Genomic DNA, 24,356 nt, shown 5'->3' with positions numbered 1-24,356 from the left:
TTTTTTTTTTTTTGAGACAGAGTCTTGCTCTGTCGCCCAGGCTGGAGCTCAACGGTGTGATCTCAGCTCACTGCAACAAACCTCCACCTCCCGGGTTCAAGTAATTCTACTACCTCAGCCTGCTAAGCAGCTGGGACTACAGGTGCACGCCAACACGCCCAGTTAATTTTTTATATTTTTAGTAGAGATGGGGTCTCACCATGTTGGTCAGGATGGTCTCAAACTCCTGACCTCAGGTGACCCACCCGCCTCAGCCTCCCAAAGTGTTGGGATTACAGGTGTGAGCCAGCTGGTGGGGCAGGGAACACGGTCTCAGTCTGTCGCCCAGGCTAGAGTGCAGTAGTGCAATGATGGCTCACTGCAGCCTCAACCTCCTGGAACCAAGCAATACTCCCACCTAGTCTCCTGAGTAGCTGGGACTACAGCTGTGTGCACCATGCCCAGGTCATTTTGTTTTGTTTTGTTTTGTTTTAGAGATGGGTTCTCACTGTGTTGCCAGGGCTGGGTTCAAATTCCTGGGCTGAAGCAATCCTCCCATCTCAGCCTCCCAAAGGACTGGGATTACAGGCATTGAGTCACTGTGTCCGGCCTCCCCATCTGTATTATTAAGGGTGGCAATATAATGCCAATTACGCACCAGTGCTCTAAAAATATTTTTAAGAAAAGAAGTTCTGCTTTCTAAACAATTTTACATACCTAACCCTAGCTTGTTCAAGTTTTCAGATTTTATGAGGGAAAAGTCTTTGACCTATCCTAAAAAAGAAAAAAGTTACCACACAAGTTCACTGTACAAAAAATGAAAAATAATAATTTCACCAAGATATGTGTGGGAAATAAATTTAAACTATCAAACATACACAGTTTAGCCTATTCGAAGAAAATCACAAGTTTAGATTATCATACACATAGGACAGGCATATGAATCACTTGTGTGGACACCTCAAGCCTCTCTTTTACCAGACATCTCTTATATCACTGATTACTACCAGAAATCAGACAAAGGCAGAAGAGAGGACTGGAAGAACAAGGCTAACAAAATGAACATCATAAATTGAACCTAACAAAATAAACATCAGAAGTCATTTACCACGTATCTAATAAAAGTTCTTAGCAATAAAGTGGTCATTTAATAAATGTTAAAAAAAAAAAAAAACCTAAGAAAAAATGTGAAGAAGTTCTTACCAACACTAAAAGAAGAACAAAGCATTTGAACGCCTGGCCTAGGCTTTTCAGTGAACTTCAGGGGACGTGGGCTTTAAAAGAAGAAGATGCTGCTTTAAGATAGATTATTTTACCACATTAACACAGTTTAAAATATTGGTTCTAATCTAGCATATTTAAATATTATAATTTTTTAAGAGACAGGGTCTCGCCATGTTGCCCAGACTAGACACAAACTCTTGGGCTCAAGGGACCCTCCAGCCTCAGCCTCCCCAGTGGCTGGGAACCACAGACGCACAACACCCAGCTACAATCTTATTTCTACAATACCTTATTGTATACCAAATATTTCCACATATTTCCATGTATTTTTACAAAATATAAAAAGATCAAATTAATCATATTTCCTTTAACCTAATACACCCAAAATATCAACATATAATCCAAATTAATAAAATTACAAGACACTTTCATATTCTTTCGTATTAACTCTTAGAAATTTTCCAGTGTGTATTTGAGACTCAAAATACATCTCAATTTGACAACTCATTTTTTAACAAAAATATTTTATCTATATTTGGATTTCCCAAACTTTGTTGAAAATTTCACATATTCAAGTTATTCAAGACACACTTAATAATTTTCTAACAGACCAGGCGTGATGGTTCACGCCTGTGATCGCAGTACTTTGGGAGCCCAAGGCGGGTGGATCACCTGAGGTCAGGAGTTTGAGACTAGCCTGGCCAGCCTGGTGAAACTCTGTCTCTACTAAAAATACAAAAAATTAGCTGGGCCTGCTGGCGGGCGCCTGTAATCCCAGCTACTTGGGAGGCCGAGACAGGAGAATCACTCGAACCCAGGAGGCAGAGGTTGCAGTGAGCCAAGATCGCGCCATCGCACTCCAGCCTGGGTGACAGAGCAAGACTCCGTCTCAAAAAACAAAAAAAAAAAGGAAGAAAAAAAAGGAAGAAAAAAAAGGAAAAAGAAAAATTTCTAACACATTAATCAATTATAAGTTTTAAATTTAAATTATCAATTCAGTTCCTCAATTGCACTAACCACATTTAAAGTGCTCAATGATCATATGTGGCTAGTGACTACTGTATTAGACAGCAGAGGTATACAACACAGGTCTTATGACTCTCAAATGTTCCTGCCTGAATTTCCAATTATACACCTATTTTTTTAAATGCCTTTGTCTTTACAAAAATGTGCTAAGATAGAAAAGCTATGCTTCTTTTACAAATCCAGTTATCTAAATAATTATAAACAGGAAAGAGTCAATATGGCACATATGCTATATATAATAAAAATGAAGTTCAAAGGTAAGAAAAGCAACCATAATACATAATCTCTTAATAATCAAACTTCATTTCATTAGACTAAACTGTAACTACATTAAAGAAGAAAACTTGTTACATAATTAAAGCCACTTACCTAAATTTCAAGGATTCTAAATCCCATTGCCAAAAGCAAACTGTCCCATCAGCACCAGTGGAAACCATGTATCTTTGAGAGCCTTTGGCCATTGGGCTAAACTAAAAAGTAAAACATACAATTCAGTTTCCAGAACTTCTACTTAAGTTACAGTTTAATACTCTTGCAAAGTTAACTTCAATTGACACTTTAAGGAAATAAAACACAAATCCAAAATATAGGTAATACTACTGTAGTGAAAAAAATCATAACCTCTCCACATTCATTTATATGTAATACGATCTCAACAAGCCTATTTTAAGATTAGCCAGAAAAACTTTAACAAGGTTAAGATCTAGTCCTATCAGATATTAAAGCATATCACAGAGCCTCAATAATTAAAACGATCAGACATAACGGTGTACACTGACAGAATGACCAACGGAAAAAATAAAGTCCAAAACTAGACCCTATTCAACCAGGAAAGCTGACTGAAAACTGGAAGGAAAATGGGGGGAAAAATGGACCCTAATGTAAAGCTTAAGTAGAATTAAGGTATTATCTCAAATCTGTTGAGCAAACAATGGATCACTGCATAAATGGTGTTACAACTGTGCAGCAATCCGGAAAAAAACTAAATCCATTATTCAGACTGTACATGAGGATACATTCCAAATGGATCAATGATTTAAATATTTTAAAAACAAAACCATAAAATATGAAAACACAAGAACTATACTGCAGTGCCACTTCAGAATAAGGCTAACATCTGTACTTAATAAAATACCAAAAGTGCTAAACAAGCAAGCTAGAGAAAAGAAGATCAACTAGCCAGAGACGTCTATGAAGGATTAAATAGCAGGAAAATGCAAGGAAAACAAACACACACTAAGCAAAGGAATAATATCAGCACAGGTTCAAAAGTGAGGAGGAATATGGTATATGATAGAAACAAAGATCTATATGAACAAAGTGTTCATTTCTCAAAGTCATGGGGCAATGGGGTAAATGGGTAAAGAGTCTGGATGTAATCAAAGCAGTTTTAAAGGGTAACTGTACTTTTCAAGTAAAAACACCAAAAGCAGCCAAAAGATTTGTCTTACAACAATATATAATCTTGACTGAAAGAGAAGAGGTAAGATGTAATAAAAATCCAAGAGGGAACCCAGTTAATCTAAGAAGCAAGACACTTAACTGGAATACAGCTCCACCCTTCTCCCCCTAGAATGGACAGGAAAGGCAAAAAGAGAGGAGCATCAAAACTTGCTGAGTCGCCCGGGTGCCATGGCTCACGCCTGTAATCCCAACACTTTGAAGGGGCGGAGGAGTGAGAATTGCTTGAGTTCAAGAGTTTAAGACCAGCCTAGGTGACATGGCGAATCCCTGTCTCTACAAAAAAATACAAGATTGTCCAGGCATGGTGACTCACAGCTGTGATCCCAGTGCTATGGGAAGCCACGGCAGGCAGATCACTTCAGGTCAGGAGTTTGAGGTCAGGAGTTTGAGGCCAGCTTGGCCAACATGGTGAAACACTATCTCTACTAAAAATCCAAAAATTAGCTAGGTGTGGTGGTGGATGCCCATAACACAAAAAGTAGGTGGGCGTGATGGCAGCGCCTGTAATCCCAGCTACTCAGGAGGTTGAGGCAGGAGAATCACTTGAACCCAGGCGGTGAATGTTACAGCAAGTTGAGATGGTGCCACTGCACTCCAGCCTGGACAACATAGCAAGACCCCTCCACCTACCAAAAAAAGTGTATATATATTATGTATACGTGTGTGTGCATATATATATACACGCACACATATACATATGTATACACGTGTATATATGTAGACATATACGCATACACGTATATACATACATATGCATATATACAGTCTACATATACTTGTATACGTATACACACGTGTATATACACGTGTGTATATGTATTATGTACATATACGTATCAAAAAAAAAGGAATTCTAAACCTAACGGTCCATGGAAGAGTTTTTTTTTTTTTTTTTTCTTGAGACACAGTCTCGCTCTGTCGCCCAGGCTGCAGTGCAGTGGCGCAATCTCGGCTCACTGCAAACCTGCAATCTCCACCTCCCAGGTTCATGCCATTCTCCTGCCTCAGCCTCCCGAGTAGCTGGGACTTACAGGCGCCCACCACCAACGTTCAGCTAAATTTTTTGTATTTTTAGTAGAGAGGTGGGTTTCACCGTGTTAGCCAGGATTAGGTCTCGATCACCTGACCTCATGAATCTGCCCGCCTCAGCCTCCCAAAGTGCTGGATTACAGGCGTGAGCCACTGCACCCGGCAGGATAGGATTATCTTTAAAGTCACCTGTATCATACACGTATGTATACGTACATGTATACACATATGGTAGGGGACAGATACCAATATGTGTATAAACTATATACGTTCTTACATATATTGTATGTACATGTCTATATATACACGTATACACATTTACTTATGCATAGATATATATAAAATAAAAATAAAAAATAGTCTAGGCATGGCGACACATGCTCTGTGAGTTCCAGGAGGCTGAGGTTGCCAGAGTCGAGACACCACTGCACTTGAACCTGGGCAACAGAGTGAGGATCTGTCTCAAAAGGCAAAACAAACTTGACCTGACTCACAGAAACATTTCAAGACAAAGAAAGGCTTAGAAAACAAAATAATAGCTGCCATTAACAGAAAGCAAAGTACGAAGGGAAATGATTTTTTTTTTTAATTTTTTTTTTTTCCAAAAGTGATTGTTTATATCTAAGTAGATATGTTTCCAGAATGTGGCCTACCATTGAGCTTTGCAGGCTATTCATCTAAAAGTAATGAGAAAAGTTAAATATAATTCAAGTTATATTTAGTAGTTGATATTTTGTTAATTAAAATAGAATATTATTTTATTCCTTTGCTTCTTAATAAACTTGCTTCACTTTAAAAAAATTAAAACACCTTCCCACACTGAATGCTAATTGAACAAAAAAAATGTTTTTTAAGTAAACCCATCATAGGTAAAACCGAAACCCTGCACCAGGTACTTTAAGAATTCTAAGGAGGCTAGGCATGGTGGCTCATGGCTCACGCCTGTAAATCGCAGCCACTTTTGGAAGGGCCAAGGCAGGTGGTCACCTGAGGTCAGGAGTTCAGACCAGCCTGGCGGGCGCACGGTGGCTCAAGCCCTGTAATCCCAGCACTTTGGGAGGCCGAGACGGGCTGATCACGAGGTCAGGAGTCGAGGGACCATCCTGGCTAATACGGGTGAAACCCCTGTCTCTACTAAAAATACAAAAAACTAGCCGGGGCGACGAGGGCGGGCGCCCTGTAGTCCCAGCTTACTCGGAGGCTGAGGCAGGAGAATGGCGTAAACCCGGGAGAGGCGGAGCTTGCAGTGAGCTGAGATCCAGGCCCTTGCTACTTCCAGCCTGGGTGGCAGAGCAAGACTCCGTCTCAAAAAAAAAAAAAAAAAAAAAAAAAAAGACCAGCCTGGCCAAAATGATGAAACCCTGCCTCTACTAAAAATACAAAAAATTAGCCAGGCGTGGTGGTGGGCACTTGTAATCCCAGTTACTCGGGAAGCTAAAGCAGGAGAATTGCTTGAACCCAGAAGGCAGAGATTACAGTGAGCTGAGATCGCACCACTGTACTCCAGCCTGGGCAACAAGAGCGAAACTCCGTGTCAAAAAAAAAAAAGGAATTCTAAACCTAACTGTCCATGGAAGAATATTTTTAAGTCACCTGTTCTAAATCAAATTCCCAGACATACAAGCAATTTGTGGCTATTTCTGTCCCACTTATATCTTTGTCTATTCATGGACTGATACTGTACTGTTTTCTTTATAACACCTCTAAAACATTTTTATATCTCCAGCATGGCTAAACAATTCTTTGCTCTTCTTTTGCTGTCCGTGCTTATTTTTCTCCTCTAAATGAGCCTGATTGGCTGGCTTAGTTCCATAAAAACAAAATCATTGGAATTTCAAATGTAAATACGTTGATTTTGTAGCATAATCAGGAAAGATCTGACATCTTTACAATACTGAATCTTCTGATTCACCAACATGGTAGAGGCATTTTCACTTAGACTGTTTCCTTCCCCACCATGATTCCAGTATTTTTAAGATCTTTCTTCATAAACATATTTCACATTTCCTGTTAAATTTATTCCTATGTGAGGGGTTTTGTTGCTATTATGAATTAATTCTTCCATTGTATTTATTACTTGTTTATTAATAGTGTACAATAAAGTTCTGGTTTTAAGACATGGGTCCTATATATATCTAACCATCACACTAAGCTCTCAGCAGTTCTAACAAGTTTTAACAGAATTCACTAATGAAGCCTCTAAGCTTGAAGTTTTAAGAGTTGTGGTTTTTTTTGTTTTGTTTTGTTTTTCTTTAGTATCCAACAGGTATTTTTAACCTCGGGAGCCTTCCTTTTACTGTTTCTAAATAGCAGCATTTCATCAACTGCAGTATTACTGACATACAACCATGTTTTATTATGACACCCCTCAAGGTCAGTTGTCAATGACTATAATATGTATTTCTGGATATTAAAAATAGTCTCTTTTTTTCTAAGATGCATTAGCTAAATCCTGCATAAAGGCAACAGTACGAACTATGATTTCTCAAAGTCCTCTTTGGCCTTAGGATTTTAGGATTTTTAGTAGACCTCATGTGTCTACTTCCAAAGTCCTAAGTATGCTTGAAATCTACACACCTGGAGTGACTACCTAGTCTGTACCTCATGCTCATGAGCTTAAGAACGTCTGCTTTGACAACTTGTTAGGCAATAAAATAAGGACTCTTTAATATATGCTGATCCTTTTTTTTTTTTTTTTTGAGACGGAGTCTCGCTCTCTCACCCAGGTTGGAGTGCAGTGGCGTGATATCCGCTCACGGCTAACTCCACCTCCTGGGTTCACGCCATTCTCCTGCCTCAGCCTCCCCAGTAGCTGGGACTACAGGCGCCCACCCCACCACGCCCAGCTAATTTTTGTATTTTTTAGTAGATACGGTGTTTCACCATGTTAGCCAGGACGGTCTCAATCTCCTGACCTCATGATCTGCCCACCTCGGCCTCCCAAAGTGCTGGGATTACAGGCATGAGCCACCGTGCCTGGCTGATCCTCTCTTTTGCTGTGAAACAACATATTATTTATTTTCTTTGGATATACAGCCAGTCATTTTTTTGTGAAGAACCTCCGGCCGGGCATGGTGGCTCATGCCTATAAACCCCAGTGCTTTGGGAGGCCAATACAGGAGGATTGCTTGAGGCCAGAAGTTCAAGACCAGCTTGTGAAACATAGCAAGACACTGTCTCTACAAAAAATTAAGAACTAACTAGGTGAGGTGGCACACACCTATAGTCTCAGCTACTCAGAAGGCTGAGGCAGGAGGATGACTTGAGCCCACAAGTTTGAGGCCAAGCGAGCTATGATTACACCACTGCACTCCAGCCTGGGCAAGAGAGAGAACCTGCCTCTGGGGAAGGTGGGAGAACCTCCATACTGCTTCCCATAATAGCTGTACTAATTTACATTCTCACCAAAAGTGCTTAAGAGTTCCCATTTCTCCACATCCTTCCCAACATTTGTTATCCTTTGTCTTTTTGAGAACAGCCATTCTGGGGTGAGGTAGGATCTCACTGGGGTTTTGATTTCCATTTTCCTGATAATTAGTGATGTTAAGCATATTTTCACATATCTGTTGGCCATTTGTATGTTTTCTAAAATTTTTAGAAATATCTATTCAGGTCTTTTGCCCATTTTTTAATTGAATTTTTTTCTATTGAGTTGAGTTCCTTCTATGTTCTGGATATTAACCCTTTGTCAGATGCACAGATTTTAAAAGTACTTTCTCCCATTCTTCAGGTTGTCTCTTTGATCTATACTGATTGTTTCCTTTGCTGTACAGCAGCTTTGTAGTTTGATATAATTCCATTTGTCTGTTTTTGCTTTTGTTGCCTATGCTTTTGGGTATATATCCGAAGGGAAATGAAATCAGTAAACTGAAGAGATACCTGCACTCCCATGTTTACTGCAGTGCCATTCACAATAGTCAAGATATGAATCAACCTAAACACCCATCTACAGATGAATGGACAAAGAAAATGCGGTGTGTCTGTATATACACACACACAATGGAACATTATAAACAGAATGCTCCTCTGTCATTTGTGGTAATATGGATGAACCTAAAGGCCACTATGTTAAGTGAAATAGCAGGGCACAGAAAGGCAAACACTGTGTAATCTCACTATTGAATGTTAGAAGTTGATTTCACAGAAGCAGAGAACAGAACAGTGTTACCTATGGCTGGGGAGTATGGAGGAAGAGGGGGACCATGAGAAGTTGTTTCAATGGGTATTAAGTTACAATCAGACAGGAAGGATAAGTTCTGGTGTTCTATTACACAGCAAGGTGAGTACAGCAAATAACAATGTGACAGACATCTCAAGATAGCTAGAAGACTTTGAATATTACCACAACAAATAAATGATAAATACTTAAAGTGATGGATATAATTACCCTCATTTGATCCTTATACAATGCATATATGCACTGAAACATCACACTGTAATGTCTTTCTATAATTATTACAGGTCAACTAAAAACAAAAAAAATTTAAAAAGAATGTAGGCTGGGTGTGGTGGTTCACACCTATAATCCTAGCACTTTGGGAGGCCAAGGCGGGAGGACTGCTTGAGCTCAGGAGTTCGACCAGTTTGGGCAACATGGCAAAACCCCATCTCCACCCAAAAAACATACACAAAAAAACTTAGCCAGGAGTGGTGGCACGCACCTGTAGTCCCAGCTACTCCCAGCTACTCAGGAGGGTGAGGGGGAAGCATCACTTGAGCCCAGTCGACAGAGGTTGCAGTAAGCCAAGATCGCACCACTGCACTCCAGCCTGAGTGACAGAGTAAGACTCTGTCTTTTAAAAAAAAAATATATATATATAGATATATATATATATTCGTCAAAGGTAGTTAGCTGTCCTGTTAACTGTTAAAATGAAAATCTTTTACTGTATGCTCACTCATGCATCCTGGGGGGGGGGGTAACATAAAACACACCATATGAACCATTTTAAAGTCAACAATTCAGTGGCATTTAGTGCATGCACAATGCTGTGCGGCCATCATCACTACCTAAGTTCAATAGCTATTACTTCACAAGATATACTGCAACCTGTCAAGGCATTTTTCAATTCTCTAGGATTTTAAGTAGGCAACCAAACTATTGGAAAATAAAAATTTTTTATTTCCAGTATTTGTGCATTTTTGTTCTTTTTTTTTTTTTTTTTGAGATGAAGTCTCGCACTGTCGCCTGGTGGGGAGTGCGGTGGCACGATCTCGGCTCACTGCAACCTCCGCCTCCCAGCTTCAAGCACTTCTCCTGCCTCAGCCTCCCAAGTAGCTGGGATTACAGGTGTCCGCCACCATGCCCAGCTAATTTTTTGTATTTTTTTTTTTTTTTTTTTTAGTAGAGACGGGGTTTCACCGTGTAGACCAGGATGGTCTCGATCTCCTGACCTCGTGATCCACCCGTCTCGGCCTCCCAAAGTGCTGGGATTACAGGCGTGAGACACTGCGCCCAGCCCATTTTTGTTCTTTCTTGCCTAGCAATACTTAAAAAAATGAACAGTTGTAGTAATAGCATGGTGTTCATTTTCTGCAAATATTTAATTTTGCAATATTTTTAATCTCGATAAAAGTCGTAATAGTACGATGAGCACCCATACACTGGTCATCAAGATTCACCAACCGCTAACAGTTTGCAACACTTGCTTCTTGAAGTAGATATCATACTGACATGAACCATCCAAATCTACCTTGCAGACATTACTTCAGCCCTAAAATCCTTAGTGTGTATCGCCTAACAATGACGTTCTCCTACATAACTATAACATGGTTATCAATACTTTAAAAACTTAATACTGATAAAACATTATATAATCCATATTCAAATTTCCCAAATTTCTCAAGCATCCTTTATAGCTTTTTTCTCTCCTAAATCCAGAACCCAAATCAAGGCTCACATATTAACATTTGTCCCCTTTCCTGAGGTTCCTTATAAAAAAGTTCTCCATCTTTCTGTCTTTCTTGAAACCAAACTTTTGAGGAATAAGAGATTTGTTTCACAGTTTCTCAATTTGGATTTGTCTGATTGCTTCCTCAGGAGATTAGGGCCAAACATTTTTTACCTAAATAATAAGTAGGTAGAGAAAACGTTTAACTACAGATACAATGCATTTCACAGCTACAAGTCAATTCAGATTTTCTTTTTATGTCTTGGTGTTTTCTCTGTATTTACCTCCAGTTTTCCTTTATAAAGCTGTTTACAATATCCTCTTTTTATCATCTGAAGGATATTAGTGATACCCCTTTTTCAAATCTGATAATGGTTATGTGTCAAGTTTCTTTTTTGTTCCCTGAACAACCTGTCTTTTACCAGTATTTTTAGCCTTTCAAAGAACTTCTGGCTTTGCTGATCCTTGCTACTATTATGCACATTTTTTCTATCCTTAATTTCTGTACTTATCTTCAAAATGTCTTTCTTCTTGTTTGTTGTTCTAACTTATTGAGAAATACAGTTGATCACTGAATTTCAGCTTCTTTTTAATACATCAATTGGGTGTAAATTTCCCCTTCAGCACAACTTCAGCGGAGAATGATACACTGTTATGAAACAACTTAACCCAAAATTTTTAGCTGCACTGGACAACAATAAATATTCATTATCCCATAGTCTCTATGGGCCAAGAATTCAACAGCAGCTTAGCTAGATAGGTCTGGCTCAGTGTCCCAAGGCTGCAAGATGCAGCCAAGATGTCGACCTGGGCCACAGTCACATAAAGGCTTAACTGGGAATACGGGGATCTGCTTCCAAAATGGCTTACTCACATGACCACAGCAGAAGACATCAGTTTCTACCATGAAGACCTTTCCACAGGGCAGTTTGAGTACGCAATCTACCTAACAATTGGCTTCCCTCAAGAGCAGTGATTAAAGAGAACAAGATAAAAACTATCTTATTATGGTGTAGCGTAACTTCAGAAACACTGAAAGTCACACTATGCCATTTTCTCATTATCTTTTAAGTTCACCGGTCAACCCTATTCAGCAAGGAGACTACAGTGGCCTGAATGCCAGGAGGCAAGAATCACTGGGCACCACCTTCAAGGCTGACTCCCAAAGAGTACCTCCCTCAAGTTTTCATATGTAATGTTTTCATTTGTAAGGTTTTCATTATTAATCGGTTCAAAATATTCTTAAATGTCTATTGTGATTTTTTTTCCTTTGACGTATGGATTATTTAAAAGTATAGTTGACCCTTGAACAACGCAGGGGTTAGGGTATCAACCCCCTCCCAGGCAGCTGAAAATCCACATGTAACTTTTGACTCCCAAAAAACTTAACTACTAATAAAGTCTTACCAATTGCATGAACAGTCAATTAACACCTATTTTTGTATATGTTTTATGTAACGTATTCTAATAATAAAGTAAGCTAGAAAAAAGAAAACGTTATCAAGAAAATCATAAGGAAGAGAAAATATATTTACTATTAAGTAGAAGTGATCATCTTAAAGGTCTTCATCCTCATTGTCTTCATGTGGAATAGGCTGAAGAGGAGGAGGAGGAATAAGAGGAGTTGGTCTTGCCATCTCAGGGGTGACAGAGGTGGAAGAAAATCTATATATGTCGACCCATGCAATTCAAACCCATATTGTTCGAGGGTCAACTATACATAAAGTTTACAAAAAGTGAGGAGTATCTGTTATTAATTCTGGCTGTTAGTAATTTCTTGTTTAATTACATTGTTGTCAGACAATACACTTAAAATTATTTCAGTTGAGACTTGCTTTAGCCCATTTAATGTATTTCAAGTAATATAATTACATTTATATTGACATTTACTATCCCAGTATCATCTTAGTACTGTTTTTTTCTCCTTTCTTGTTTCACTTTTTTTATTAGTACATATCTCCCCACCTCTATTAAGTCTAGTAATTATACAATCTCTTGCCATACTTTTGGCTGTTATTCTAGAGATTTCAAAATGCATCTTCATCTAAAGTCTAATGTAAATTTGTATTTTTTTATTTTCCACTTCTTGAACAATGCAAAGATCTTAGAATATTGAAGTTACCTCCTCCTGATATACACACTACACATTCTTTAATTCCATACGTATTTTGAAGCCCAGAATTCACTTATCGTATACAGCCAATGTTTATTTCCATTTACCCACACATTCACTTTTTTTTTTTTCTTAACTCTTCATTGCTTCTTGCATCTCCAAGTTTCCACTTGGGATCACATCCTCGCCTAAAGAATATTATTTAGGGCTGGCGCGGTGGCTCATGCCTGTAATCCCAGCACTCTGGGAGGCCAAGGCAGGTGGATCACAAGATCAGGAGATACAGACCATCCTGGCTGACACAATGAAACCCTGTCTCTACTAAAAAATACAAAAAATTAGCCAGGCGTAGTGGCAGGTGCCTGTAGTCCCAGCTACTTTGGAGGCTAAGGCAGGAGAATGGCGTGAACCTGGGAGGCAGAGCTTGCAGTGAGCCGAGATCACGCCACTGCACTCCAGCCTGGGCAACAGAGCGAGACTCCATCTCAAAAAAGAGAAAAAGAGTATTATTTAGAATTCCCTTTAATGTTGTTCCATTGCTAAGAAATTCTCAGCTTGTCTAAACATGCACTTAATGTACTTTCATTCCTCAATGATGTATTTTAATAGGCTCAGAATTATTGACTGGCATTTTCTATTAGCAATTTAAAAATATTACTTGTCTATCAACTTCCCTTATTTCTATTAGAGAAGCTAGCAATCAGTCTTCTTACTACTCCTCTAATTTTCCCTAAGGCTGCAATGATTACTCATTGTATTTGGTTCTATTTATTTTCTTCTGACCTCAATTCCACTTCACTAATTCTCTCTTCAGTTTCATCAGTTGTGTTCGGATGCTGTTAAAATCACCCACTGAGGTTGGGTGTTGTAGCTCACGCCTGTAATCCCAGCACTTTGGGAGGTCAAGGCAGGTGGATCACGAGGTCAGGAGATTGAGACCATCCTGGCTAACACGGTGAAACCTCGTCTCTACTAAAAATACAAAAAAATTAGCCAGGCATGGTGGCACGTGCCTGTAGTCCCGGCTACTCAGGAGGCTGAGGCAGAAGAAACACTTGAACCCATGAGGCAGAGGTTGCAGTGAGCTGAGATCGTGCCACTGCACTCCAGCCTGGGCAACAGAGTGAGACTTCATCTCAAAAAACAAAAAAAAAAAGTACTACTAACCAAGTAGATTGTTCAGATATATTCAGTAAGCAATAAACGCATGTGAGCCCCCACTACAAGAAGAATCATTTCAGGGAAGAATAGAACTCCACTTTCAAAGAATTTCAAGATGATTTTAAGACAGGCACCCTCTCAAAGTATAAATGTTCTTATTTGCTGCTATATTGTCAATACATTCATATCAAACTATAAAATGTTAACTGTGAAACCTAGCAAGAATTTGATTTTCAAACTATAAAATCTTCCAGAAAGCAATATACTTCTTAACTACATGTAGACAAACCAGAAGTCTTGCTTAAACTTCCAAAATAAAACACTATCTCAGCAAGGCACGGTGGCTCAGGCTTGTAATTCCAGCATTTGGGGAGGTGGAGGAAAAACGAATGCTTGATCCTAGGAATTCAAGAACAGCCTGGACACCATGGCTAGATTCCATCCCTATAAAAAATGTAAACAGCTGAGGTTGGTAGCACACACCTGTGGTCCTAGCTACTTGTGAGGTTGAGATGGGCAGACCTTGACCCCAGGCTGAGGTTACAATGAGCCAAGATCACACCACGGCACTCTGCCTGGGCCAAAAAAACACGAAAAACAAAAACCACTATCTCAATTATAACTATCTTCATCCCATAATAGCTACTCACTCTCTTTTCTTTGAGAATATTAACTAGAAGAGAACAAAAGTCACCTTTTATCACAAAAGTTCACACCAAATCCATTTAAGTGACCACTAATATATAGCCTAGGTGAATGCGCATAAAAAAATTGAACCACCACCAGTTTTAACCAAATTCTAATGAGAGACACCAATGTGCCTTTAAAAGTCTTATAAATCAAAACAAAATAAAAGCCTTACAAATCATCTAACAATTTACTTCAGTGTAACCAAACATTAAGTTTCAAAAAATGATAGAAAAGCACTGAAACAGTGTAGTAGGGACAGGACTTGGCCCACCCCCACTAACATGTTTCTCCATACGTGACCACTGACCACCAGACATTTTAGCACCATCCCCACTGGCCCATACTCACTGACCAGACCTTGTAAGCTGTCTAAAAAAACTAAAACAAGCAGCATTCCTCCATGAATCCTACTCGGGAGAGTTAACTCTATTGCCCATATGTGCACAAGGCCAGGAGAAGGACCAATCCTAACCCTGAGCCTCACTGTAATACTAAAACCTTCACCCAGAGGGGCTTATCTCCCCCTCTCATCATGCGACATATGTGTTAGCATGCTTCTTTAGTGCATCTGCACACCCTGCGCTCCACCCCACACATGTAATAATGTTCACCTACCTCATGAGTTTTGCACATCACCCTCCTTAAGACACGGCAAGGCATTCCCCTGGGGAGCCAGCCAGAGGACCCTTCTTCCTTCACTGTCTCACCTATTCCCAATGTTTCAGGCATAAGTCTCTTTTTTTTTTTTTGAGACAGTCTCACTTTGTCACCCAGGCTGGAATGCACTGGTGCGATCATAGCTCACTACAGCCTCAACCTCCTGGCTCAAGCAATCCTCCCTCAACCTCAGGGTACTGAGACTACAGGCGTGTGCCCCCTTGCCAAACTATTTCTGGGGTTGGGGATGGTGTCTCGCTATGTTGCCCAGGCCAGGTCTCAAACCTGTGAGCTCAAGTGATCCTCCCACCTCAGCCTCCCTAAAGTGCTGGGATTACAGGCATGTGCCACTGCCAGGCACAAGTCTTAATAAATCTTGTCTGGGAAGTCTGCCCAGCCTCCTATTAATTTCTGTTACACTGAGAGCCAAGAACCTTGCACTACTAAGAGCAACATACTCTGTCCCTAACAACTAATGGATGTAAGGCAACGATCATCAGTGAGGAATACAGAAAAACACTAGACATTTTGTGCCTTCTGATGGAAGAACTTACACCTCAATGTGATCAATTTTCTATCAGTGATGAAATTCTCATACCCCCACCCCAGACGTTTTGAATCAGAAACTTTGCGGGTAGTGCCTAACAATGTTTTCATCAAGCCCTCCAGGTGATTCTCATGCACATTAAAGAGAACCACTGCTCTAGATCCAATAACCAACTTAATAGAAATACAGAGGAACATATTAAACTACTCCAATAGGATACAATTGGCAACATCCAAACTGTGGGGAAACTACAGATAACCCAGGTCCTTCAACAAAGAAACTGCAAGATCATTTTTTTTAACTGCATAGGTAGGTGAAATTTATATTTTAAGTTTCTTTTAGTCTATAGCAACCAATTGTAACATGCAGGCTTTGTTTTGCTCCTGATTCAAACAACCTAAACAAAACACCACTTACGAGACAACTGGAAACTTGAACATCAATAAACAGTGTGATAATAGTGTTGTAGTTGTTTTAAAAAGGAATCTTTTCCTCCCATAACAGTTGCTATGAAAAAAGGGGGGGAGAGGAATCCTTATCTTTTAGAAACACAGAATGAAATATTTGCAGAAGAAATGATATAAAATCTAGGATTTGCTTTAGGTACAAGATGAAGCAGTTAGGAAAGAACTGGCCATGGGTTGACAGATACATAGGAGTTTATACTATTCTGTATAGGTTCAAAATTATCCTCTGCTTATCGTGGAAAAAAAAACTTTAAATATTTAGGCATATTAAATCAACCAAGCGGCTGGGCGCACTGGCTCCCGCCTGTCATCCCAGTATTTAGAGAGGCCGAGCCAGGCAGGTCACTTGAGGTCAGGAGTTTGAGACCAGCCTGCCCAACATGGTGAAACCCCGTCTCTACTAAAAATACAAAAATTAGCCAGGCATGGTGGTAGACACCTGTAATCCCAGCTACTCGAGAGGCTGAGGCACAAGAATCGCTTGAACCCGGGAGGCAGAGGTTGCAGCGAGCTGAGATCACGCCACTGCACTCCAGCCTGGGCAACAGAGCAAGACTCAGTCAAAAAAAAAAAAAAAAAAAAAAAACACCTTTACAAAACCCAAAAGTTTTAAAGTTGAAAAACAATCTATCACCAGTTTGCAACTGACAGTCATCCAGTTCAACCATAAACCCCAAAATATCAATAAGCCTTCATGTAAATATGCATTAGATCTTCATTTCATCAGCCTTCCATGATTTGTGGAAGTATGAATTATCATTTCTTACTTAAAATATATAGTTACTAATACACATCTTACTACTTCTCAATTCTAAAGAAACTGTTTTAAAGAAAAAGGTGAAAATATATATAGGAATGTGCCCACTAAGCTAAAAGTTTACCTGTAAAGACGTAATTGATCCTGTATGTCCTTGGAGCACAGCAACCGGGGCACAAGTTCTCAAGCACCACACTCTAATAATTTTATCACAGCTCCCCGCGGCAATCATTGTATTCTCATAGTTTACTGCCATATCTGAAATTTCTGCAGAATGACCTCTTAATGTAGATAACAAGCGGCCATTATGTGTTGACCAAATCTTTACCAAACAATCGTCTGAACCCTAAGAAAAAAGATATCCAAAAATTAATGTTAGTACAGCAAATCTTTTAAATGATATTAAAAGAATACCTTTTATATGCCATCCAAATTAACTATCTTTAACTTCTCTCTTTCCAACTATAGAATACTTTGTTATTTATGTAATAAATTATGACTTACGGTCAGAACACTTATGGAATAACAGTATTTTTCTTTAAGGCAAAGAAAGTATACATAATAATACTGCCAAGTTATCATTTCTATGGGTCAGACTCCATTATCAATACTATTTTCCCCCAAGTTCTCTGCAAAGTAAGAAGTCCAACTCAAAGTTCATGGCTCTCTTATATCAACTAACAATGGTTAAATGTTAGTCTAGGCCGGGCGCAGTGGCTCACGCCTGTAATCTCAATCCTTTGGGAGGCCGAGGCAGGCAGATCACAAGGTCAGGAGATCAAGACCATCCTGGCTAATGCAGTGAAACTTTACCTCTACTAAAAAATACAAAAAATTAGCCGGGCGTGATGGCTGGCGCCTATAGTCCCAGCTACTCGGGAGACTGAGGCAGGAGAATGGCATGAACCCAGGAGGCAGAGCTTGCAGTGAACCGAGACTGCGCCACTGCACTCCAGCCTGGGTGACAGAGCGAAACTCCGTCTCAAAAAAAGAAAAGTCTATTCACACCAAGCTAAATAATGTGATGAATGTTGTAACAGATCTATACTTCATAGTGAGAAACATGACTAAGTGGCAATCCCAAAAACAAACAAAAATGGTGGGAACAGCTTCCTCACAAACAACACAGTCTCAAGTTTACAGTACTAGCCAGCACCCATTTGTTCAAGAAACACTTGATTATCTACTCTTGAATTGTACACCTGCAAAATCAAAGTTAAACTTCTCACCTATCCTAATTTACCCTTAAAACATTAAAATGATAAATTCCAAATTTTTTCAGATAGGTTTTTAATACTTACTTGAACACTAATGGGTTATTTTATAATCAACCCATTTTCCTGAACCAATGGTTAATGTGAACACGAATCACTTGTAGAGGTCTGAGGAGCTTTTTATTTTGGGGGGTTTACAGTTAATACATATATTTAATTACAATGTAATCTAATTCAGTAAGTCTAGAATGTGCTAGAGGTAAAGTATTAGGTATGTCTATTTTTAAGCATCCTTAAATATCACATTTAAGAACCACTACTCTAAATCATTGTATCTCAAAACAGCACAGAGTCCTGACTATCTTCAGCTGATGCACTTATTAAAAATACGAATTCATGAGACCCACACCATACCTACTGAGTCAAAATCTCTGAGGATGGGAAACAGAAACTACATATTTTGTAAGATTTCCCAGATGATTCTGAAGCACACTGACGTACTCTAGATGACACCAAATCAAGTTTAAAACGTTAACTCACTGTAAAGATTCTATGTCCTGTCCTATCAAATGCTACACAGTAAACAGCAGACAGATGTCCGAGAATCCTTCTGTGCATTTTTATATGCTGATACATAGTTCCTGGAAATTCTGTACTAAAAGTGGAACACCCTGTGAGTTGTTTTCCTCGATGTATCTCCACTAGGAAATAAAAACAATGAAAATGGTTAAGGGAGAGCCAATATGGAAAATCTAAGAAAACTCGAGTAACAATTGCTAGAGGGTCACAAAAATCTATGTTCAAGAAACCCTAAGGACACAATTTCTTCCCAATTCTATTCTTCTATACTCACTAATACAGACTTCTTACTACAGTAAGATTCTCTTTTATTAACTTTATTTTTAGTAATTATTTTAACAATAATTTGATATTTGATACTTATTACTATCAAAACATTTCAACCAGTATTTCCTTTTAAATTTTAATACAGCATTTATAAAGGTTGTTGAGAAATGTAAAAAGAATTATTTCAGGCATCTCAAAGGCCAACCTTACTTACCAAGATTTGGTGGGGAACCATAATTCACTGGCATTTCAGGAGGTCTTCCTCTATGAAGAGCAGCAAAGGCAGAGCCCTTCCAAACTGTGTGCCTGCAGTCTTTAAAATGAATTTTAGATACACATAAAATCTTGAAAGTTAACCCCAAGAAAGATTTTATAGAATACTTACGTATATTGTAATAAACTGTTTATTCAACATTTTACCAACTAATATACTTTAACAGAAAAGCCCTGGAGGTTTATTAGACTATTTCTGAAGAAAAAGAAAATTAAGACATCTCAGATACAGCAGCAACAACAACTAACATTTGTGTAGCACTTTACAATTCACAAAGTGCTTTCAACATACATTAGCTCATTGAATCCTCACAACAACCCTGTGAGGTAGGTATTTTTGCCAATTTACAAGTGAGGTAACTGAGGCTCAAAGGTTCTAGGGCCTTTAAAGAGATCCACAGCAATGGTTGGTAAAGATGGACCAGAAAACCAGATCTTGACTCCAAGTCCCATTTCATGCCAAGTGTTTATTTTTCAATGTAGAATTATATCATACAATACTAAAGATAAAAGGTCTTACAACTGATCCAACTTTTCAAAAATGGAAGCTTTTATAAGGAAAAAGTTCTTTGATTTATATGAAAATTCATGACTTGTTCAGTTTTAAAATTAATTTGGCCAATACTGCCATGACGTTAGTCTCTCTCTTTAGGAAATACTGATAAATTACATAGCTTTCCCTTCATTTTAGGATCACAGAAAATCCTCTACTGAAGAGCACATATGTAGGATCTGTGACTCTGAACACTAATTCAAAGTCCATCCCTCCTTGACCTACCAGCAAATGCACTAAGAAAAAAAAGTCTGCTCTCCTCTATAGGAGATAGCAGAACATAGGGTTTTAAGCAGTCACACTGTACCAGAAATTAGTTTCTTCATAACTCAGAGAAGAAAGGGAAGGCATCGTACTAAACCTCTACTGAGCCTCGGGTGCCCCAAACTAACAGGCATATTGCATTTTACATGAATGGATTCATTTCCACTATCATGACCAAAGAGCAGTTACAAGGCATCCTCTTGGGGTACCAGTACAAAACAAATAGAGAATATGCCCCTACCTAGGGCAGCTTACTGAAGACTCTTCTAAGGTCTGGCCAGTTCTAAATCACTGCTCATCACAAAACAATGACATGGAGCTTGACACAAGTAAAGAAAACAAAGGAAAACAGGCTACTAATTAACTACCATATAACCAGCTAATTACAAAGTGAATAGGGACACAGAAGAGGAAGAATATAAACAGTTTCCTGATTAGTGCCACAGGGTGATGGCTAAGAGCACTAAGAAACAACTAAACCTAACAAACCAGTCTGGCACGGAACTAAGAGAGAAGGGTGTTCTTTCTCAGTTAAGCTTTATACTTGTGGTGCATCTAAGAGATAGCATCACATCAGCAACAGCTCGTAATAAAAAATAATCATGGGATGAATTTGATGTATACTCAGGATCAGAAGAACCAACAATCTTTGCCCATTAGCAGTTTAGCCACATGTACACATAGATTATATCACATACATATACTTAGTCTGAGTCATATATACCAAGCTAACAGAAAAAGAATAGCAATTTCAAACATTTTGCTAGCACATAACTTTGCAAAAAAATTAAATTAGTAAAAAAAGAACCATGCAATTTTACATTTTTGGTGCTTGTTTTCAAGCTGCTACCAAATTTAGAAAATCACTTCCCTTTATAACAAAGGGCTTTCAGAAGCTAAATATCAAATGAAATACTTCTAGCATTTAAAGAGTTTATTAGACACATACAGTTACATTCAATGAAGTTATGAGTGAGCTACAAAATGGAAAATTAAGAACTCACACTGATAAAACCTCAAACAACATCTCAGAATAAATTCAAGCTTTTTAGCTTAACATCTATATCTTTATCAACTTTTTAATGCAGAAGGACCCATTAAACACTTATGTAATAAAATTCAATGTTCTATGCTAAACGCAGAGAATTGTATAGTCCACAGCATGATTTATAGTTACATTATCACCTTTCTTCCACAACGCTTACATTACTTCACAATTATAATCATTATTAGGCTATTAATACAAAGCAGAACACTTCTTCAAATTAAGGTACCTTTTGCTGTACGTAGCAAAGACTGCCTTCCTGCACCAAGTAAAGAAGTGACTCTTGAAATACTGGGCGGAATTTCTTTATCCAACATAGGACCGATGCGTTGGCAGATTTGCAACAGATGATCAGGAGCCACATGCTTATTGGACAAGACCTAGATGGAGAGCAAGTTTTAATGACAACAGTTTAATAATATCAAAAACTACTAAATACTTAGGGATAAGTCTGGCAAAATGTGAAAAGCATACACTGAAAACTGTAAAACATGCTGAGAGAAATTAAAGATGACTTAAACAAGCAGTAAGCTGATCTACAGATTTGATCTACAGATTCAAACCTGTAACTCAAAACTTCAGGGTTTTTTTTGTAGAAATTGGCAATTTTGTTCTAAAATTTATATGCAAATGACCTGGCAAAGCACCTTTGAAAAAGAACAAAGTTGCAGAGCTAACAAAACCTAATTTCAAGACTTGAAATCAAGACTTTACTCAAAATTGCGCTAACGAGGCCGGGCACGGTGACTCACACCTGTAATCTCAGCACTTCGGAAGGCCAAGGCAGGTGGATCACTTGAGGTCAGGAGTTCGAGACCAGCCTGACCAACATGGTGAAACCCCATCTCTACTAAAAATACAAAATTAGCCAGGCATGGTGGTGCACGCCTGTATTCCCAGCTACTTGGGAGGCTGAGGCAGGAGAATCACTTGAACCCAGGAGGTGGAGGGTGCAGTGAGTCAGGATCATGCCATTGCACTCTAGCCTGGGCAACAACAATGAAACTCCGTATAAAAAAAAAAAAAAAAAAAATTATGCTAACTGGCCTGTAAGTGAAGCACACATCTTTGAGAGAGATGTTAAGATATCAAAGATCATACAACACATCAATTAGTATCTAAATCATGGATAAGGGGTTCTCAACAATACACTAGGCAGTAAAAAAACATTAATTCTTTCAGTAAGTATGGACAGCCAACTACGTGCCAGGAACCAAAAGTAGATATACCTATGGATAACTATAGACAATTATATGTCTCTCATAATTTTAAATGAAAAATAATCATTTATTTACTCCAATGTAAAAGATAAAAGATATCGCTCTCATCTCTACAATGAGAACAAGCTGGATAAACTTTTAAAAATGTACAAACCCATCATAGCTGAAAAAACAAAGGAAAGTCTATATTAACTAATCCCAGAAAGTACAAGCTTTTCTGGGAACAGAAAAGAGACTCAGGCCAGGCGTGGTGGCTCACGCTTGTAATCCCAACACTTTGGGAGGCCGAGGCTGGTGGATCACTGGAGGTCAAGAGTTCAAGACCAGCCTGGCAGAAATGGTGAAACTCCATCCCTACTAAAAAGAAAAAATACAAAAAGTAGCTGGGTGTGGTGGTGGGCGCCTGTAATCCCAGCTACTTAGCAGGCTGAAGTATGAAATCACTTGAACCTGGGAGGCAGAGGTTGCAGTGAGCCAAGATCATGCCATAGCACTCACAGCCATCTTAATGTAAGGCAAAGTAGATAGGAAGGCAAGAAGATTATGATGAATAAAGTATTTTCTAATATTTAATGTCAATTCAATAGGAAAACAAAAGTCCTAAATTTGAATGTACCTAATAGCAGTTTCAAAAAGGACAAAAAGAGAGATAAATCCAGAATCATATTTGGAGTTCTTGTTTTTCATTTTGTTTTGAGCTATCTTGCTCTGTCACCCAGGCTGGAGGGCAGTGGTGCAATCTCCGCCCACTGTAACCTCCGCCTCCCGGGTTCGAGCAATTCTTCTGCCTCAGCCTCCCAAGTAGCTGGGACTACAGGCATGTACCACCATGCCTGGTTAATTTTTGTATTTTTAGTAGAGACGGGGTTTCACCAGGTTGGTCAGGCTGGTCTTGAACTCCTGACCTCCAGTGATCTGCCTGCCTTGGCCTCCCAAAGTGCTGGGATTAAAGGCGTGAGCCACCACATCCTGCTATAGTTGGAGATTTTAACAAATCTTTCTCAGGAATCAATACAGTAAGCTAGCAAAAATTCGTAAGGAGACACATGATCCAAAAATACACGAATCACTCAACTTTTATCCCTTAGATACAAATAACTTGTTGTTGGGTGAGCCTATGGAAACTAGTAACTACTGTCTTTTAAGGTAGCACATTCAGCCAGGCACAGTAGTTCACACCTGTAATCCCAGCACTTTGGGAGGCCAAGGTGGGCGGATCACCTGAGGTCAGGAGTTTGAGACACCAGCCTGACCAATATGGTGAAACCCCATCTCTACTAAAAATACAAAAATTAGGCCTGGTGCGGTGGCTCACGCCTGTCATCCCAGGACTTTGGGAGCCTGAGGTGGGTGGATCACAAGGTCAAGAGATCAAGACCACACTGGCCAACATGGTGAAACCCTGTATCTACTAAAAATACAAAAATTAGCTGGGCGTGGTGGCATGTGCCTGTAGTCCCAGCTACTCAGGAGGCTGAGGCAGGAGAATCGCTTGAACCCAGGAGGCGGAGGTTGCAGTGAGCCAAGATTGTGCCACTACACTACAGCCTGGCGACAGAGCAAGACTCCATCTAAAAACATAAAAAATAATTTTTTTTTTAATACAAAAATTAGCTGGGCATAATCGCATGCACCTGTAGGCCCAGCTACTCAGGAGGCTGAGACAGGAGAACTGCCCCATGAGGCAGGGGTTGCAGTGAGCCTGGTGGCACCATTTCACTCCAGCCTGGGCGACAGCGCAAGACTCTGTCTAGAAAAGAAAAAAAAAAAAAAAAACCTTAATCTGGGTGTGGCTATGCACTCCTGTAGTCCCAGCTACCTGTGACACTGAGGCAGGAGGATCACCTGTGCCTCAGGAGTTTGAGGTTGCAGTGAGCCATTCGTTACCGTGCCACTGCAGTCCAGCCTGGGCAACGAGAGACCAGAACTCAAAAAA

General features: G+C 39.3%; 1 protein-coding gene across 1 annotated transcript in view; it reads right to left on the bottom strand.

The window, feature by feature from the left end:
• The window catches only part of BRWD1 (bromodomain and WD repeat domain containing 1), a 129,623-nt gene that overhangs the window by 98,821 nt on the left and 6,446 nt on the right, over positions 1-24,356 (bottom strand). Inside the window, exons 5-10 of the mRNA XM_017880685.1 lie at positions 21,430-21,580; positions 19,280-19,378; positions 18,760-18,920; positions 17,130-17,351; positions 2,599-2,699; positions 1,183-1,253 (exon numbers count right to left, since the gene is read on the bottom strand). Of these exons, the coding sequence (XP_017736174.1) occupies positions 1,183-1,253; positions 2,599-2,699; positions 17,130-17,351; positions 18,760-18,920; positions 19,280-19,378; positions 21,430-21,580 (805 nt within the window). The remainder of the gene's footprint in view (positions 1-1,182; positions 1,254-2,598; positions 2,700-17,129; positions 17,352-18,759; positions 18,921-19,279; positions 19,379-21,429; positions 21,581-24,356) is intronic.

This window comes from Rhinopithecus bieti, unplaced genomic scaffold (genome assembly GCF_001698545.2).
Source record: "Rhinopithecus bieti isolate Rb0 unplaced genomic scaffold, ASM169854v2 scaffold_12151, whole genome shotgun sequence".
Lineage (NCBI taxonomy): Eukaryota > Metazoa > Chordata > Mammalia > Primates > Cercopithecidae > Rhinopithecus > Rhinopithecus bieti.
Note: the sequence above shows the minus strand (reverse complement) of the source record. Positions and strands in the feature narration are given on the sequence as shown.